Source organism: Aulonocara stuartgranti (assembly GCF_965226115.1).
Source record: "Aulonocara stuartgranti genome assembly, chromosome: 4".
Classification (NCBI taxonomy): domain Eukaryota; kingdom Metazoa; phylum Chordata; class Actinopteri; order Cichliformes; family Cichlidae; genus Aulonocara; species Aulonocara stuartgranti.
The window spans coordinates 15449333-15469220 of record NC_138942.1 but is presented as its reverse complement, the minus strand read 5'-3'; the positions used below and the strand labels follow the sequence as shown (position 1 = coordinate 15469220).

Below are 19888 nucleotides of genomic sequence, written 5' to 3'. Positions count from 1 at the left end.
AGCCAGGCTTCGACACGTCTCTGTGTTCCTTTGAATGTTACTTATTTTTGTGTGTTGACCCATTTAAGATGGGTCAAAAGGGGGATTTGAAGAAAATATAATCTGATCAAACATTATTCAGCTTTAAATATTGTTCAGCTTTAAAGTTACTGTGCAACTGTGTAATAAAAATGTGCTCACGACTTTGGCCTTGAGAGCGATAAGAAGCGATCGCCTCATCCTGCAGGTGCAAGATATCTGCAAGCGAAGAGACTAGAACACCCAAGGCCGATTTCCTTTTATGGAGTTGTTTTTCTGCTAATGCAGCACTTTCCTCACAACCCCCTCCTGTAAGTTTTAGAGAATATATACCCATCCTCACAGCAAATCTTGGGAATCTCCTGATGTGAGCTGTGTTGAGAGGTTGTCTCTGTCTCAATAAAAGTTCACTGATTCCCCATCTGCCGCAGGTGTCCGGTTGTCTTCATTCTCCGCCAGCCTGGTTAAGTCAATTCCTCCTTAACATCTAAAAGAACCTATTTAATGAAGGAAGACGGGTTCACTTTGTGTTTAATATTATTCTATTGCTGTTGTTGTTTTTTTTGTATCCTTCACATCCCAATGAACCAACAGTATACACATCAACTTAAAACATTAAATTATGATATTTAAAACAAGCAACAAAATCAAAATGCTTTTGGAAACTGTAATCTCAGACTCTTACAATTAAAACCATAAATCTCAGGTTCAAATGAGGAATGCATTACGTGTCTTCACGCTCTGCTATAAATGATTAAAAACTACAACAAATTTTTAAAAAGAAAGAAATCAAAACCGCGTATCAACGTGATTAATGCTAACAGCACTAAAAACATTGTTCAAAATAATCAGAAAAATAGTTCATGATCACAGCCTTTTAAACAATTTGTGACATTTTAAGATTTACCCAGTGTGGTTACTTTTTTTCATCTTGATCGCCATTAAGTTCATCACAGTGTTTCTTCACCATCTCAAGATGTTCCACAACATCTAAAAACAAAATATTTGTTTTTATTAAATATTTATAGTTAGTGTTTGTATTGAGAGGATTCCTAACACTTTATATATTCTGTTTACCTGGCAGTGAGCAGGCCTCAGTCTTGAGTGAGTGTTCAATGGACTCCTCCATGGTTTTCTTCAGTGTCCTCAGGACAGTTTCCTAATTTATCATCAAAACCTTTGTTACTTTTTAAATAGGCAACTATTGAATCCAAGAATAACTGGACAAGAGATAAATTATTGGTTTGATATGTTTCAAGACTGCTTGAAAAAAAACAAAAAAAAAACACCTTCAAATCGTTCAACTGCTCCAACATGGCATTTTTTGCCTCTTCAAACATGTACTTCTTTGACTCCACATGTCTCTCAATAGTGTCCCTCATCCTCTTCAGGGTGCCTGGTCCTTCAAATGCTGCTGCTTCTACAAGGAGACAATCATTTTCATGTACAGTTGAATAGAAATACCGAATTTTTCTAACCATAAGACGCATCGGATCATAAGGCGCATTAAGCAAAACAAAACAGTAAGATAAGTCAAACTTTACTCAACTCATTCTTCTTGCTTCCTCCACTTCCGTATGTGAAATGTGAAAATGAAAATTACCTGAAGCGCCTCAATGCTATGCTTTATATTAACCAAAATGTCATATAACTGTATATTGTAGTATTAAGTGGACACGGCCCTGATAATAAAGGCATTAGACTACGTGTCCTTTAGTGGTAGAATGTTGGAGACTCTCGCCCACATTTGTCTGTAGAAGTAGATAACAGGGAATCATCTCTCAGTGGAAATGTACTAGAATACTGTGGTTTAGACTAGAGTGAGACAGACTGTAATAAAACTGTTAAGCACACACTGCCATTTGGAGATTCACTGCAGTGTCATGTAGGACGCATCTCCCTTCTGGAAGTAATAAAAGTGTAAAATGGTCTAGTGAGCAGTGAGTTGTCTTCCATTAGATGCCTATGAGGAATCGAAAGAACTCGGTGAAGTGTTGATATTTAACACGTACCATTGTTGAATTCTCTCACAGCTGCTCTACTCCCATGTTGTTGCACTATATTAATGACTAACCTCGTATTGTGGATGGATTATCTCAGCTGTTCTCCTGACTGAAGTTTGGTCCGTTTACAGCATCTTGACTTGTGAATGCATTTCTCCCTAATCATCGGGAACCCCCACATTAACTTTCATCGAGTGGAAAAAAGTTAGCATTCATCCTCCAGCTTCACTGTGTTTATGTTATGCAAACATAGGTGTGTTCCTAGCGATTACGTAGCACATCATTATATACCAGCTAGTCCAACTTCAGTGTATAAAAGGCTCTGAGATTTTATGTCCTGCAATATTGTTTGGGGTGGAGTTGTGGGAAATGACATAGGCAGAGGTTTGAGGTACTGCACTGCTGCTCCAGAAGGGAAGATTGTATTTCTGAGTTAGTTCTGTTACCTCCTCGTGTAAGTTTTGTTCCTGTTTGCCATTCTTCACCGTGATGCTCCGAGTGTTCAGTTCATGACTAGAAGTAAATTTCCTTAAATATGTTATTTGGCATGTGCCACTGGCTGCTGCCATTATGTAGTAGTTTATTTGGCCACACGACGGCACCAAAGTTCCTTGTCAATGGTTAGGGTGAATGTTTCTGCTTATAGTATCGCATTACCGCTGTGCTTAATTGGAGTTATTATATATTATATATTATGTCATGGACGTATTTATATGGATGTGTTGGTTTATTTCATTGGATATTTTTGAGTTTATATTAGTTTAGCTGCTGCTGTAATATATTCGGTCTCATGGCAATTTATTTGTTACTACAGACTGCTGGCAACACTGAGCATCTAGTTGGCAATAAAACGGCCGGCGGTGACAATCCAGCAAAGTGGAAGTGTCTTGTCCTCCTTCCTGTATCCTGACCGATACACCATCTTGTTAGCTGTTGAACCTAAAAGAACTAGCCCTCACCTAACACTTCTCAACATTCAGTAACCCTACAAAAGTCACTGCTGTTTAGTTTGCTCTCTTCATTTATGTCTGAAGTGATAGCAGAGCTATACATTTTGATTTTTTCAAAAATCTCTCAGTCAAAATATATATGTGGTATATCGTATTTAGATGGAAACTAGTGAGCTAACTTCCTGCTAACTTCTAACTCGGTTAAATTTAATAAATTGTGTTTTCATGGATGTCTGGATGTTAAACGGATTACGACTGGGATTATTCTGCGAGGCTGCTGATTATGGTAGCCGTAATGTTCCGACAATCCATCAAGCGGTGCGGCTTCGTAGCTTACCAAAGTAGTACTAAAACATTTTTGACAGATTTTTGAATGCCGTGTACCACATGAAACGGTTGGAGGTCAGTAAGCACAACCAGAATTCATACATAAGGCGCACCGGATTATAAGGCCCACTGTTGATTTTTGAGAAACTAAAGGATTTTAAGTGTGCCTTATAGTGCGAAAAATAAGGTAATTCACCTCTTTCTTACCTTTGTAGCATCCTTTCATGTTACTCCTGATTGTCTCTGTCAGACTGTTGTAGATCCATTTCTTTTGTGTGAGGATGGTTTTGTTGAGCTTTGTCTTCATTTTTTTTTCCTTAGAAACATGAAATACAGATTAACATTATTTAAGACAACATCAAGGTAAAATAACTACAAGTTCAGTGTTTGAATTACTTTCTAATAATAGCTAAGCTAACAGGTTCATGGATAGGGAAGTTCTTTTACCTCGGTCTGGAGAAATGTCAGTTGCAGTTCGACATTTTTGTACTTTTCAATCAGTGAATCAGTGCTGAGTGAAAACGCATCAATGGCCCCATTGAAATTTCCACATTTTAGGTCGTTTCTGAATGGGGCAAAGATGTGGTTTATAATAGCAGTATTAGCAAGTTTATGATATAGTGCAATTTGGATACATGTATTGTTGTACATATTGGTGCTGTTCAGAATTAGATTATTCTCACGGGAAGGTCTTTCTGAATTTTTCATCAATGCTTTCAGTCAAATAAGACGCTAATATCATGTTGAGGTTTTTAGGTTTTCCTTTCTTTGGTTTCTGGATGCCATCATTCCTAACTGCAGACTTTAGTGTCTTGTGAAAAGATCTGCCACTTGTTTTCTGAAACAAAACAGAATTTTTGTTTAATTTTTTTTTAAACACATGGTCACAAAGTATCCTGAGGTTTTGATCCTGTAATTAAAGCACATACACTGGGGTATAAGAAGGACCTCAGTTTTCTTTCACACAAATTTTGGGATCTTTCAACTCCGTCCCGTAGGTGTTGTTCAAAAGCTTTTGTAATATCTTCAATTGCTTTTTTGACTCGATTATGTTGGATGCTCAAGTTTCCCTCAAGGACTGCACACACATAGTTTTTTTGTTCAACCTGAAAAAAAAGAAAGATCATTATTTAAAGCAGTAAAACATCACATAATGGTTCTTTACTCATTTTTGAGGCGGTCTTGAGAAACCCAGGCTTTTAACAGGAATCTCATGCATAAGTTCAGTCAGATAGGTCTGTCATCATTTGTCTGCCTCTGTCTATTCGTTATGTCACTTCCATTTTTCCACACTATTGAACTCATTACTCTAGTCTGATCATTTTTTGCCTTCTGCAAATCAATCATCCTCTGTTCTCTGTGCTTTAATATGATTTTTTGTCATTCTGCCTTTCAGACTCTCATTCATGCAACTTGCCCCCTCCCCAACTTCACCTCAACCTTCCTGCGGTCACTCAGAGCACCATCCAAACTACCATCTTCACTACCCCAAGAATCTAGACTCTGGGAGCCTGTTCTAACTCCCATCATTTCTGTGCTCTCATTGGTTCACTGGAGTCTCATTGGTAAATAACTATTTAATCAAATTCTGTATCTCAATAATTTTCAGTTCTTCCAAATAATCTCTCTCCTTTCGATCACTAATAATAAATTACCACATATAGATTTATGATGTCCAGTATCCCACATTTTCAGTGAAGGTCAGCATGTCTTACAATATATGTTAGTAAACTTTAGTGAACATTTTATGAACATTTTTATTTTATGCATTTTTATGACCTTTAAGGAGATTATGAATGAGGCTTTATTGCCTGATCTTACCACTTCTCTGCTTCTGGCTCCTTGAATCAAAGACAGAATCCCATGAGCTCCAGACACATAGTTTGAGGTCTCTGAATGAGCGTCATTTAGATTTTTCAAAATTTCCTTGAGTTTCAGTATTTCTGTTATAAATTGAAAAAGAAATATAAATCTGAGCAATACATTTTCTGTTACACAAAAACATACCATCACTGGTAGTGACTTCACCTACCATTGACATCTGGATTTACATTCTCCCCTTTGAGGAACTCTTTGGTGCTCACTGTGAAGACTTGGAAACTATGCTCACTGAAGTGATTCTGAGAACATTTTTGTTAGTCAGTTTTTATTTTTGGACCGTTTAAGAAGATAATTGTTTTAGATTTTGCTGTCAGATTGTAAATTTACCGTAATCGTTTCCCGCTTTTTGAATGCATTCATCACTGCTTTCTTAACTTTGTTTCTTTTAGAAAGGAAATAAAAATTGGATGTAAAAGTAATTTATTGTTAGTATTGTAATGGAAAATTTCAATTATTCTTATTTAAGTTTCAAGCATTTGTGTGCATACTTAGTTGTGGCACTGTAATGAAAACTTCCACTGAGCAGTTTAAAACTAGATGAACTTATTTCAGCCTCAGTAGTTGAAAAAATAACTCCTTTTGCAGGTGGTGATAATGCCAAGAGCATGAACAGGATACGCATTGTTCAGTTAGGTTTCAGAGCGAGCTGCGTCATGTGCTGTATGATCACTTTCGGACTTCCTCACTTTTTTGGGGAATAAATAAAGGTGAGAGCTGCACTTCTGTTTCAGAGACTGCATGACGGCGCCTGACTGTGTGTGCTCTCTCTCATGCGCATGATAATAACGAATGTTCATTACAGCCGAATGTGTCTGTGGAATTAAATTAAATTTCCACAACAGTATTTATCTAATTAAAAACTTATTAAAACACATATACATAGATTTTTTTTAAATGTATAACTTTTAATAATGACTTTTACACAAAGTCTTTTAAACTTTTAAAGCAACAAAAAAGTGAATCATATGGTCACCATGTGTATCTGTGTAACTTTCTTTGCAATTTGATTTTTTTGTATATTTGACTTACATATCATCTGGTTTTTCATTATCTGACTTGGTGCAGATAAAATGAATTTGCTGACACTCGCCACCATTTCCCAGCAGGCTGCTGACACCTTCCAGGATGTCCCAGGCTTCTCTTTCTGATGCTGCTCGAGTCATTTCAGTCACAATCCACACTGTAGAACAACTGGCAATAAGCTGAAAAGGAAATGAACGTATGTAAATTATAAATAACTAATGCTTTGAAGAAACATGACATGACTTCTGTGAATTACCTCTTTCCACATTTGATCTCTGCTTCTGTTAGAGTCACCGTTTCCAGGAAGGTCCATGAGTGTGACATGATCAAGAAAATCATTGTCTGGCACTTTGACAGTCACACACTTCACAAGTGGCCAGTACCACCTCTTTACTTCTTCTGTCTCATTTGACTCACTTCTTGTATATCTCACAAATTTTTCAGACAACCCTTCAGCCTGCAAAAACAAACAAACAAGATAAATACAAGCCAATTGAATGTATGTGCCCATAACAAAGATTTTAATGATTGCATGAAAAAGAAGATGGGAAATTAAAATAAGACATCCTATCTCAAAAATCTGAAATGAAAACCAGGAAAATAAATCCAAAGTAATTAGATTTTTTTATTTAAAAAAAAGAGAAAAAAGAAAGAAAGAAAAAAAGAAACCTTTTTCATATTTTACTGTGGATCACAGTAAGTGGCCTGGTTCTTATATAGTGATTTATTTTACTGCATGTAAACATTTGAAGCACTTTATAAAACTTGCCTCGTTACCCCAAGCACTTTTTTCTGGGTATGTTATTTCTAGCTAACATTTACACACATTCATTCACTGATGGATGCATCGAAGATCAACTGGGGGTTTGTAGATATTTGGCATGCAGACTTGAGGGAGCCAGGGATTAAACCACCAACCCTCCGATTAGTAGGTGACCTGCTCGACCTTCTGAGCAGGAGTTTTACAAATTTTAAACTCTTCAACACCTCCACAAAGAAAACTGCAAGCTCCATGGTAACAGGATAATCAGACAGCAACAGGATAGTAAACCATAAAATTTTAACCACCACAATTTCACTTGTTTTTTTGTTTCTTGTTTGATGGATGTCAAACATTTTGGAAATGAGGCACATCGACATATCGCCGACATATATCTGCTCAGCAATAAACTGCAGCAACATCTGCTTCACCAATGCTTTGTCTCTGTCTGCACTCTCCATTAGGGTGGCATTACATAGCGTGGACATCTTCCTGCTGCAAAGGTGCAGCATCAGGGTAGCTTAACGCTGCTTGGGTAACTATTGACTGCTCATTATGTGATGTTCATAAGCCACACACTGCTATGTATCTCACCCAAACTGTGGTCTAATATATGCTTTAAACTGCAAGTATTCCTTTGTTCTAGAAGAAGAACCAGATTTTATTTTGGTCTGTATTACTGCAGACTTACTGAGTCACTTTCCAAAATTTTTATCTTGGACATTTGAAACTCTGGAATATCTCTGAAATATTTGTTGTCCATGAGGCTGTGAGTTGATTTTTCTTTCCACTCTTCTCCATACAGCGCTGATAACGTTTCATCACGGTCAAGACAATCACCATTACCACCACCACCATCATCATCATTATCTTCTTCAAGAGCCAGTTTTAGGGACTGCACGTCATTTTCCCAATCCTAAAAAAGATTATATCTTAATTTTAGTAAAGCAGTTTTTGTATCTACATTGTAACACATTACTTCAAAAATCACCATATTCATATTTCATTCTACCTTTTTTGTAATGAACTCGATGTGTGCCTCATACTTTGATCCATTGGTAGCCTCCACCTTTATCATTACTGAGGTACATGCACTGACACTTCCAGAAGGCAACAGGCCCTCCTTATTTATGATGGCATTGATTAAAGAACTCTTTCCAGCCCCGGTTCTACCAAAGACACCAACCAGGTGTCTCTTTTCTGTCTCCAAATCTTTGATTTTATCCCTGTTGAACGAGTTTAAATATGGATTAACTGACCCATTCTCAGAAATATCAAACTGAAAATGCAGTAAAATCAGAAAAAAATTGTTTTTTAAAATGTGTTGAAAAAATTCAACTTACTACTGGAACAAACTACACAGCTCCATGCTGAGCTCTGACCGAGTTTAAATCTTTAGTATGTTTATTATACCAAATACCAGCAAAATGTTACAGACTGTCCCAACTTCCTGGGAAATGGTTGGAAGAACATCCAACAAAAATAGAAAATCTTTATTACTCACTTTAGGAAAGCGCTGAGCTTTTCACGGCCATGTAGTCTTTGACTGACGCGTCTCATTATGTCTTTGACATCAGACAGTATTTCTGTTTCTGTCAGAGAAACAGAAAAAAACCCTAATAAGTAGGAACTTGGAACCAGTGTAATGCAAATATGGTCCACTGATATGCAAATGTAACCCATGGTTATTTTATTGCCAATTGTATTCTATTTTTATTCTAATTTTAAGTGTTACTGTTTTGTTAAGTGTTGAGTTTTCCCATTTTCCCATGAATGCACCATAGCGCTGTGCGCGTTGACTTTCTTTCACTGCATCCGCCTGCATGGAGCTAGATGCGCAAAGCTGTGTGGAGATTCAGTCCTGCAACGTGTTGCGCTACAGAATTAATGTTTTCTTTGAAGAATATCCTGGCTGTTTTTTTTAAGTAGTAGAAATCTGCTGCAAGGACCGAGCGGTGCCATCTAAGGACTGGATGCCACTAGAGGTGCCTAGAAAGGACGTTCTCAATCTGAAGGCCACCTGTTTCCTTGGAGGGTGGTAGGATACAACGATTTGTAATTTTGTTTAAGGATTAACGTTTTTTAATGAGCTCTCAGGACACCTTATGTTGCTACTTTTTTCCTTTTTGGGTCAGATCTGATTCCACTTAACACAAAACCTGATGCACCAAAAAGCAAAACAGTGACTAAAGACAATTCAAATAACTTGAACGCTTACCACATACTGAATACAAAGTGCACTGAACTGAAATGGACAGCATGCCTGACACATTTATGGACACTTGAAGTGATATGTTGTACATTGTTGAAGATTACATGTTTGAAATTATTTAAAGGTTTGTTCATGTCTATGTTTTGAACCATTTAAATGTTGAATACACTCAAGTCACTTTTTTCCTTAAGTTGTTGTCAGTGTCTCATTCTGAGTGGAAGGTTTTTCCTTCTTTAAGTTGAGTTACCACTGCCAGTCTCCTTACGATCCTAACTGAACCCAACAAGAGGAGATTCTGAAATATTGTTTTTTCCTTGACCTTGGATGACAGATTACTGTGGATTTGACTGATTTTGACTACTCAGTTAAAAATGGTGACACAAAGCAGGAATAAGTGTGAGGATTTCATATATGTGTGTACCTGACTGTGATCCTGCTGCACAGTTGTCTTGTCGTTTAGGAGATGGTTGCCATTCGCCAAACTCAAGTTCTGACTTTCTTTTTCCTTTTTGGATTTACACAAAATAATACAATTTAAAAAGAAAATCTGAATATTGAAACTTCTGATTATGGTGTATTTTAGATGTTGCAAAAATAATACTGTGAAAATAAAGAAATAAATTAGATGTATTAAAATGAGAGTGAGATACATTTTTCTCACCTTTTTCACTTATGGATGGCAAATCCTGTGGAAGCATATAAATATTCAACTTTCACATGAAGTTAAATTATTATAAATTGTACATGTATGCATAATTGAATTTATAGAAGAAATCATTGCTCCTGTACAGAAACAATTTGTTCTTTAACAAACTGTCAAAAACTTTCACATGCACTTTTTAAAATGTACACACTTATATTTACATATATTCTCAGCTAGCACAGTGATTAAAAAAAAAATGGAAAACTTTTGCATTCTTGCCTCTCAGTAAACATGATCCCATGAGTCAATGTTTCTGCCTAATTCAGCACCAGTGACACAGACCTAGAGACCAGTTGGTGACCACCCCATCCCTGGCAACCACCAGCTGTTAGAGTAAAATGTGTATTCCAACATCAGGCAACTACATCAGTTGTTTAGTGGTTGGTAGAGGTTGTAAGAACTTTAAGTCGCAGGGTGGTCTTAAGGCTTGTGTGACTGGGGCTTTGCTTTGACTCAGGTCACCTTAGCGTATATTTATGAAGAATGAAGGCATGCTGCTTCATTATCTGATTTCCAATAACCCTTACCTGATCCAAATCAGCTGTCGCTATCACTATGTAGCAGGGTGACACAATAGGACTTTCATGAATTTCCCCCATGCACATTAGTGGTGTGAGATACTGCTGGATTTGGTATTCCTTTTATACTAAGTAAATAAAGGCCCAGTATCAACGATTCTGATACAGATACTAATGCTTTTTAATAATTATGGTGGATGGTGGATCAAACTGCTAAATCAGAATGAATTTTCATGACCTGTAAGTGTTTGGGGGATTTTCTTTTCTTTGGATTATTAATTAAAACCAAGGACAGAAAACATATAATGAGAAGTCTGTATCACATCTACTTGTAGTTTAAATATAGTAACTGCACAGTATCCCTTTTACAGTTAACACAAAGGGGTTATGATATATTCGGGATATTTGTTTCAATCACAATAAATGTTATTATGACACTTGAAAGCAGCAGCACTTAGATAGACGGCCAGGTTGCCTCTTTGATGATTCTAGGAGTAACAAAGAAACAGAAACCAGTATCCCAAAAAGTTTATTCTGTTAATCTGGACTGTTTTCAGTGGGAGAAACGTTTCATCGCTCATCCAAGTGACTTCTTCAGTCTCAGCTAACTGCAGGTTTCCCCAACCTTATAAACATTTGCACTTTATATAGTTGGGAAAACTTGGGATTTACTTACCTGGATGATTGATATTAGTTTCTGTCTTGATACATGCTCAATCTCATTATGCTCCTATTTATCAATATCAAAACAAACTTTGGCATCTATATTTTGGTTTGATCCGCCCACCACCAGGGCCATGCAGAGATGTTTAAAGGGGCGGGTGCTCAAAGTTAAAAACAGGCACATAGAACCAGGCTGAACAACAACACACATTCTTTAAGAATCTAATACAGAATCGCATCATACTATATCACTGTTTTACCTGATGGGGTACAATGTTGCTGTTGAGGAGTTTCTGCTGATCCTGCTCCTGATAGTGCAGGAGGAACGGGCTGTGTTGAGCTGCGACTGGAGACTGTAAAAAGTCCATAGGAGAGATGGTAGCTGATTAAACAAGTGCTATGAGATAATAATAAAAAGATTGGTGAAAGTGCCATGTCAGCAACCATAAGGCAACAAAACTGTGAGAAACAAACTAGACTATGAATCACTCTTTGCCTCTCTTCTTCCTCCCATCTCCTCATCTCATTTATCACTCTCTACTTGCTGTCCATCTGAGGCACAATTTACTATTGCAATAAACTATTATTTAATTATCCACACTTAAAAACCTCATCTATCTATTCAATAATAAAACTGTTTTTGACTTACTTGACCAGAAGTATTGACGGCTTCTTTTTGTGGTTGAGTTGTATTTTGCTCTTCCTAACATAATGAAAACATGGCAAATCCATATTGGCAAAATATGTGAATAATATAGCTATCATAGACACACTGATAGTTAAGTAGTTTGTGCACCATAATAATTCTACAACAAATTCATCTGTAAACTTTAACACGAGTGAGGTTTTTCAGACAAAAAGGAAAGAAATCTTAAAGGATTTAATTACCTTTAACAGCTTTAGTTTATCCTTGAATTTTACTCTAGGTCCAGCTTTTGTGATCAATTGATCAATTTCCTGATCATTGAGAAGATACAGACTTTCCTTATCAATTTCTTGAGCTGTAATAAAGTTAAATAGCAGAAATAACGATTATTTATAAAATTACTTCAGAAACAGTTTTTTAAAGGAGTTCTGCATTGATGTATGATTTGAACACATTTAATTCCCTTTTATTTTAAGCAAGTATCACTTTCCAGTCTTAGGACATCTTCTCTTGCACATTTTGTGTAGTAAATATGAAAATGTGTATTAATAGGTATTATTTTTCAGAGTTAACAAAACGTATAAGTATCAATATCTGTACCCATCACTGATGCACAGTAATAATTTACCTTCAAATGCCTCAATCCAGTCACTTAGTTTCCATTCAGTCAGTTTGTTTCGCACAAAACCATCCATGACCAAGAATAGAAACTGAAAGAAATTGTAATTTCTGATCCTGTCAAGGTGAACGAGTGGACTCTAGCGCAGAACTAAGGTTTCAATTAAAGAGAGTTTATTTACAGTGACACCAGGCGCTATAAACAACCGTGCAGGGCAATTAGTGCTCCCGGGAATCCAGGGAAAAATGAACACGTCCAAAAGTCCTCTTCTCAATCGCCAGTCCCTCACACGTTCTCTTTTGTACGATACACGACGTCCACATACGAATATCCAAACTCACGTCAAAGACAAGGGAAAATAGGGAAGCGTCCAGTAGGGTCTGTACACGGGAAGAGAACACAAATTAGACATCCACAGAAACACGAGCGCCACGATCCAGCGATAAGTAACACAGAGCCGCCGCCCTGCGCAGCAGGTGAGTGGAATAATTGCAGGTGCGCAGGCCAAGAGCGTGGACCAATGACTGTAGAAAATGTGGGCGGCCTGACAGCTCCCCGTTATGCTAGCTGCATTGTAGATCATAAACCCCGCCTCCTCCGTGTTAACGGATGGCACTGGGGTCAGACCGACTAAAATGAAAGCCTTCTCCTCAGAAACCTTTTTTCTAGAGTTCCATCTGCTATTTTAAGTAGTTCTTATCACATTAATTTGGGTTTAAGGAGTCATTTTTCTCACAAATGTATTTTAATCATAACTAGATGCTGTAATGCAGAGGCGGAGCCAGACATTTGAAACACCCGGGGCTTAGCCCTAAAGGATAGTATGCATGTGGGGTTTTTTTTTGGTTTTGTTTTTTTTTTTTTTGGGGGGGGGGGGTTAGAAATGACTGAAAGATTGATAGGCTCTGTTCTGAGTTTTGTTCAAAAAAGAATGACTTCATATAGGGAAAAATATATATCACACATGCAGGACACCTTAAACTAGTTTTTTAATTAAGCAGCAGGGCAGAACAAAGTCGGGGCTGTATCAAGACACGAGGACTAAACCCCAATTCAACCAGACCCAGAACTGATCCGGAATTAAAACAGGACTACAACAGTTCAAAATCAGGACTACTTAGGACTTAACCAAGACAGAACCAGAACTAGATGATAGTAGCACTAAAAATCATCATAGACCTGCACTACACTTATTTTTTAATTCTACCAAAGTCCACTATTTAGATTGAGAAAAGTTTATATAATTATTTAGCCTTGTTGTGCAAACAAGCCTAATAAATGTTCAAGCTTAATAAATGTAGAATTTGAAAAATAGCAAACCTAAAAAGAAACACTAGGTACGAGATACATGAGGACCTATGATACGGTGATACTTTTGGTAAACAACCATTTGACTAACATCTCTGTTCTGTCCTCATTCTCCATCTCCCTCTCTGTTCCTCTCTCTCTCTCTGTTCCTCTCTCTCTGTTCCTCTCTCTCTGTTCCTCTCTCTCTCTCTGTTCCTCTTTCTCTGTTCCTCTCTCTCTGTTCCTCTCTCTCTGTTCCTCTCTCTCTCTCTCTGTTCCTCTCTCTCCCTCTTTGTGCTGACAATCATCAAATATACAGTTGAAACCACATATTTATGTACTCTTCAGATCAAAACACAAACACTTTTTTAATTGTAACATCAAATCAGACTAAATGTTTATTTTTTTAGATTGATAAATATAAAAAACATATTTGTTAACTTTAAGAGTAAGGAGAGAAATTATCTGTATTTCTTAATTGCAAATGGCACCAAATTGTATGCAAAACTGAGCCACACTTATGGAGCTCCACAGTTCTTTTCCTGGTGTTTTGGTTGACATCTCTTGATGTTCCCATGTCACAGAAACAGGCTCTGTGTTTTGCCTTATATGCATCCACAGCTGTGCCACCAGTTTACTCACCTGGACTCTACTAACCTATCAGAAGCTTCTTCAGCTCAGAATGGAATCGTCTGGAGTTTTCTTATTAATTAACAATAAACTTAGTGTATATGTACTCCTAAATTTGATGAAAGTGATAAAAAATAGACAGCTCTGTCTCTCTTTATTCTGACATTTAACTAATTCAAAAGATATTTCAATATTTTTCTAAAACAAAAGTTTACTCTAAATTGATGTTGTACAGTAAAAATGTTTTCTCCCTAAAGTGTATGTAAATATCTGGTTACAAATGTGAATATCCTGCTGTGTACTGAAATCCCTCTTGTTTTGCATAGAAATATACTGAACAACATACAAAGCATAATATATAAAATAACATTTACCTGAGTTTTTTCTTTGAAAGAAGCCTCTAATGTCCATTCTTATATTTCAGTACATAACTGAAACTGATTTAGTCGGGGAGGGTAAGAACTGAAAATATGAAATAAACACACGTAAGCTAAGACTCTCTAAAAAAAAAATAGCATCTGTTCGGCTTTTCATTTCGCCATTTGTTGATTCACTTGAAGAGCAAGTAACGTAATATGGGTCAAGTGATCAGTTTGATATCAATCTTTCGTGATGCACCGTCATATTTACATTATTTGTACAGTACGAATGATTTGCTTTGGTACCTGCTCAAACTTAAGCTGTCCTTAGTATTAGTGATGGGTCGTTCGCGAACGAAATGGCTCTTAGAGCCGGCTCTTTGACGTGAACGACGCGAGCCGGCTCCTTATCGCGAGCCGTCACGTGGGTTTTTTTTTTTTTCTTTCTCTCAGCCTCTCTCTCGCACTTTTTTTCCGCTTCACTCTGCACGCGAGCCTTGTGCTTTACACTGGGCAGAGGGGGAGGGGCGGTAGTTACACTCAGTAGCACAGGAACAGAGCCAGAGAGAGAGAAAGAGAGGCAGGGACAACAACATTAGAAAGGTATAGTAATCATCCACAACTATTTTCGGTTGCAGATGATAAAGGATTGAGAAAGTTTATTCATGCAGGTCCATATGACAGAGAATATGCATGTTCTTTTAGTTTTCATATTATAATTTATATTTAATTGTGTTGTGGTTTGCAGTGTTTTGTGTTCTTTTCACTTTAAATTTGTTTGTTTTTCTTTCTTTCTTCCCCACTTTCTCACCATCTCTTCTCCCCTCTGGTTTTCTTTCTCTCCCTCTCTTTCTTTCATTCTTTCTCCCTGTCCTATCCCTCAGTCATGTCTGTCCCGTTTGTTGCAACCGAAAATAAAATAAATACATAATTATAATAAAGGTCAATCAAATGGACCAATATGGCAAGGCCATGATGATCCACTTGGTAAAATAAATCCGCTTGGCATCTTTCTTGGCCTTAAGACAACAATTCTGATGGCTAAAGATCCAAACGGGACACACAAAAAAAAAAAAAAAAAAAAAAAAAGAAATACCAAAAACCGGCAAGCTGGTTCGTGGACAGATTACCAGACTGATCCATTTTTATGGAGAGTAATGTGCAATACCTGATGCCTTTTAGTGGTGAATGATTTATTGAAATTATTTCCGATTATTATAACATATATTCTAATTCAGACTAGATTTGGAATATATATTTGAAAGTAAACAGCTTTGACTAAACAATACAGGGAGTGCAGAATTATTAGGCAAATGAGTATTTTGTCCACATCATCCTCTTCATGCATGTTGTCTTACTCCAAGCTGTATAGGCTCGAAAGCCTACTACCAATTAAGCATATTAGGTGATGTGCATCTCTGTAATGAGAAGGGGTGTGGTCTAATGACATCAACACCCTATATCAGGTGTGCATAATTATTAGGCAACTTCCTTTCCTTTGGCAAAATGGGTCAAAAGAAGGACTTGACAGGCTCAGAAAAGTCAAAAATAGTGAGATATCTTGCAGAGGGATGCAGCAGTCTCAAAATTGCAAAGCTTCTGAAGCGTGATCATCGAACAATCAAGCGTTTCATTCAAAATAGTCAACGGGGTCGCAAGAAGCGTGTGGAAAAACCAAGGCGCAAAATAACTGCCCATGAACTGAGAAAAGTCAAGCGTGCAGCTGCCAAGATGCCACTTGCCACCAGTTTGGCCATATTTCAGAGCTGCAACATCACTGGAGTGCCCAAAAGCACAAGGTGTGCAATACTCAGAGACATGGCCAAGGTAAGAAAGGCTGAAAGACGACCACCACTGAACAAGACACACAAGCTGAAACGTCAAGACTGGGCCAAGAAATATCTCGAGACTGGTTTTTCTAAGGTTTTATGGACTGATGAAATGAGAGTGAGTCTTGATGGGCCAGATGGATGGGCCCGTGGCTGGATTGGTAAAGGGCAGAGAGCTCCAGTCCGACTCAGACGCCAGCAAGGTGGAGGTGGAGTACTGGTTTGGGCTGGTATCATCAAAGATGAGCTTGTGGGGCCTTTTCGGGTTGAGGATGGAGTCAAGCTCAACTCCCAGTCCTACTGCCAGTTTCTGGAAGACACCTTCTTCAAGCAGTGGTACAGGAAGAAGTCTGCATCCTTCAAGAAAAACATGATTTTCATGCAGGACAATGCTCCATCACACGCGTCCAAGTACTCCACAGCGTGGCTGGCAAGAAAGGGTATAAAAGAAGAAAAACTAATGACATGGCCTCCTTGTTCACCTGATCTGAACCCCATTGAGAACCTGTGGTCCATCATCAAATGTGAGATTTACAAGGAGGGAAAACAGTACACCTCTCTGAACAGTGTCTGGGAGGCTGTGGTTGCTGCTGCACGCAATGTTGATGGTGAACAGATCAAAACACTGACAGGATCCATGGATGGCAGGCTTTTGAGTGTCCTTGCAAAGAAAGGTGGCTATATTGGTCACTGATTTGTTTTTCTTTTGTTTTTGAATGTCAGAAATGTATATTTGTGAATGTGGAGATGTTATATTGGTTTCACTGGTAAAAATAAATAATTGAAATGGGTATATATTTGTTTTTTGTTAAGTTGCCTAATAATTATGCACAGTAATAGTCACCTGCACACACAGATATCCCCCTAAAATAGCTCAAACTAAAAACAAACTAAAAACTACTTCCAAAAACATTCAGCTTTGATATTAATGAGTTTTTTGGGTTCATTGAGAACATGGTTGTTGTTCAATAATAAAATTATTCCTCAAAAATACAACTTGCCTAATAATTCTGCACTCCCTGTATAATCCAGTTTTGAGATCCCTTCCCAGACACCTCAACACCCACACACATCATAGGGCCTTCTGACCTCAGGAAATCACATGATAGGGTGGGGCTAGGTTTCACAATGAGCTCACCCCAAACCTTGGCTGATTGTGACAACACCTGTTTTCACACCTTGGCTCATGTGATTAGGTAGAGGATCAATAGGGGGTCCATGTCCATCTTAGGGGACACTCCAATAGGGTTTAAATCTGGGACTCTCCACCATTTGACCCAGGAACTGAAGAAGCTTCTCGGATGAGAGGTGAAACGTCTTCAAGCAATTTAAAGAAGTCCAGATGCTTCTCTTTCCAAACTTCTTAGACAAGCCTGACCTGGATGACTGAGAACATTCACAGACATACTACAAGCTACTACAAGAGACAAAACGTCACCAAAATAAGACAGGAAATGTCTGAGATTTACCTGGACTAAAATGCATGCGCTTCACACACACAGAAGGCAAACCACAGAGACACGATAGGCTTAACAAAAGAGACACTAAGGACAAAACACATAAACAAGACTAGGAAACAAAAGAGAACCAACAAAATTAAACAAGAAACCGGAGACTATAAATATAGATAACAAACCTCAGAACCCCTATGAAATACTGAACTCTGGGCAAAATGCAAAGTATCAAGTGAAATTATTCCTGAGATTGAAGAAAAAGAACCGTGAGTTCATAACAACAACAAAAAATGCTGGGACTAAGACCCAGGACAATGACAAATATAATAGACTGATTCAGTATCTACTTACATGTGGTCTCTTCTACTGAACTGAAGTCTGTTTCTTCTGTGTATTTTGCACTATGTATGAATAGTCCCCTCCCACCACTGACACAGATCACATGGTGACATATTTTGTGTTACGCAACAGAACAGCAGATCTTAAACACTGCGTCATTACTCAGATAAATCTGTAAATTCATGTTGATTAGAAGAAATAGAAAAAAAATCATTCTAGCAACTTGAGTTTAGATGTGTGGAGTTAGATATGTTATAGAAGGTGTTGAAAGTAATGCAGATACCAGAGAGTGAAGCCAAGTTGCACACCCTGAAGGTTTTTTTTTTTTTTAATAAACTGGTTTCTTATTTGCATAGGCAGAAAGTTGCTGTTGATATCCGGGAGCAGGTAGTGTAAATGACCCAGATTATTTGTTTATTTGATAGTTTTCAAATAGTTAAATCCCTGAACGAATTATACCTTATAATATAGATTAAACTCTTATTTTGAAATTCGGAACGGGCAACTTCCGGCAAGGAAGATCGTACCGCAACTGCTTGCCGCAGAAAGGATTAATGAGAAGGTTATCGTTTTCGCACACTACGTCCTTGCTTGCTATAGAAGGGTCCAAAGCAATCCATTCCACAGTAGGTAAAGGGTGGAGATGGATTTACTCGCTCTGGAGGGAGATCGGCCATTTTCTGTTCTTCTGTCCGTCTCCGAAGCTTCCGACAAACTACACATCGGCGAAGATAGGATGCAACCGTCCTGCCAATTCCTGGTATCCAGTAACCTCTTGTCCTAATTGCACTGAGAGTCATTCCCTTGCCTTGATGTTTGACTTCTTCATGACAGTATGCTATGATCATCCTTGTAACATGATGTTCCTTTGGAATGATGGTAGGGTGTTTAACTGAGAGAGGAAGGTTTGAATCACGGAGTCGACCTCCCACCTTAATCACACCATTGTTGTCCAAGAAGGGGTTGAGGTGATGTAGCTTGTTATGAGGTGGCAGCTGACAACCTTTCTTCAGTAGCCGCACTTCCTCCGAATATGTTTGTCTCTGCAGATCTTTGATGATGAGGCGCTCGGCTGTGCGAACTACGGATTGAAGCATTTGGCTACAGAAAATAAAGACCGATACCCATTAGGCTCTCAGTTCATTCTGAGAAATTTCTATGTCGACGATGGAGTCACAAGTACAGACAGCTCAGAGAAGGCTATCAAGTTAGCAGAAGAAGCCAGAAAACTTTGTGCCCTGGGTGGTCTTAGGCTCCACAAGTTTGTGTCCAATGACAAAGCTGTCCTGGTAAGCATACCAGCAACTGAACGTGCATCAGACATTAAAGACCTCAACCTTGCCTTTGATAACTTACCTTCAGAGAGAGCGTTGGGTATCCAATGGCACGTCGAATCAGACTGCCTGAAGATCAGCACCAACCTTAAGGAACAGCCTGCAACACGTCGAGGCATATTGTCCATTGTTGCATCCCTGTACGATCCCTTGGGTCTCATAGCCCCCTTTTTGCTCATTGGAAAGGAAGTGCTGCAGCAGATGTGCTGCCATGGAACAGGTTGGGACGACCCTCTAACCAACGAACTTCGTCCACGGTGGGAGAAATGGAAAAACGACCTCAACAACTTGGAGAGGATAAATATACCCCGAAGTTATGCCCCGGCAGATTTT

At 38.2% G+C, this 19888-nt stretch overlaps 1 protein-coding gene across 5 annotated transcripts; it reads right to left on the bottom strand.

Moving 5' to 3' along the window:
- Window positions 1-612: 612 nt before the first annotated feature.
- LOC309705474 (nuclear GTPase SLIP-GC-like) lies at window positions 613-19888 on the bottom strand. 5 transcript variants are annotated; one of them, XM_082531335.1, is made up of 23 exons: window positions 17607-19888; window positions 14615-14702; window positions 12333-12703; window positions 11947-12059; window positions 11708-11761; window positions 11319-11411; window positions 9836-9860; window positions 9596-9679; window positions 8467-8554; window positions 7975-8188; window positions 7654-7878; window positions 6459-6659; window positions 6209-6381; window positions 5507-5561; window positions 5331-5418; window positions 5120-5241; window positions 4228-4404; window positions 3982-4136; window positions 3746-3863; window positions 3506-3614; window positions 1308-1438; window positions 1096-1177; window positions 613-1008 (listed from the first exon to the last, which is right to left on the bottom strand). In XM_082531335.1, the coding sequence occupies exons 3-23, from the start codon at window positions 12397-12399 to the stop codon at window positions 935-937; spliced, it is 2448 nt and encodes an 815-aa protein (XP_082387461.1). In that variant the 5' UTR covers window positions 12400-12703; window positions 14615-14702; window positions 17607-19888; the 3' UTR covers window positions 613-934. The 5 variants fall into 5 exon arrangements, 4 of the variants coding, with proteins under 4 accessions (XP_082387461.1, XP_082387463.1, XP_082387462.1 ...); XM_082531337.1 differs by lacking the exon at window positions 14615-14702 and having other exon boundaries at window positions 17567-19888; XM_082531336.1 differs by lacking the exon at window positions 14615-14702.

Coding starts and splice junctions, on each gene's coding strand:
- LOC309705474 (XM_082531337.1), bottom strand. CDS start 12,399: ATGGATGGTTTTGTGCGAAACAAACTGACTGAATGGAAACTAAGTGAC. Junction 12,060..12,332: donor CTGGATTGAGGCATTTGAAG/GTAAATTATTAC, acceptor ACTTTATTACAG/CTCAAGAAATTGATAAGGAA. Junction 9,861..11,318: donor GCAACATTGTACCCCATCAG/GTAAAACAGTGA, acceptor ATGCTTCCACAG/GATTTGCCATCCATAAGTGA.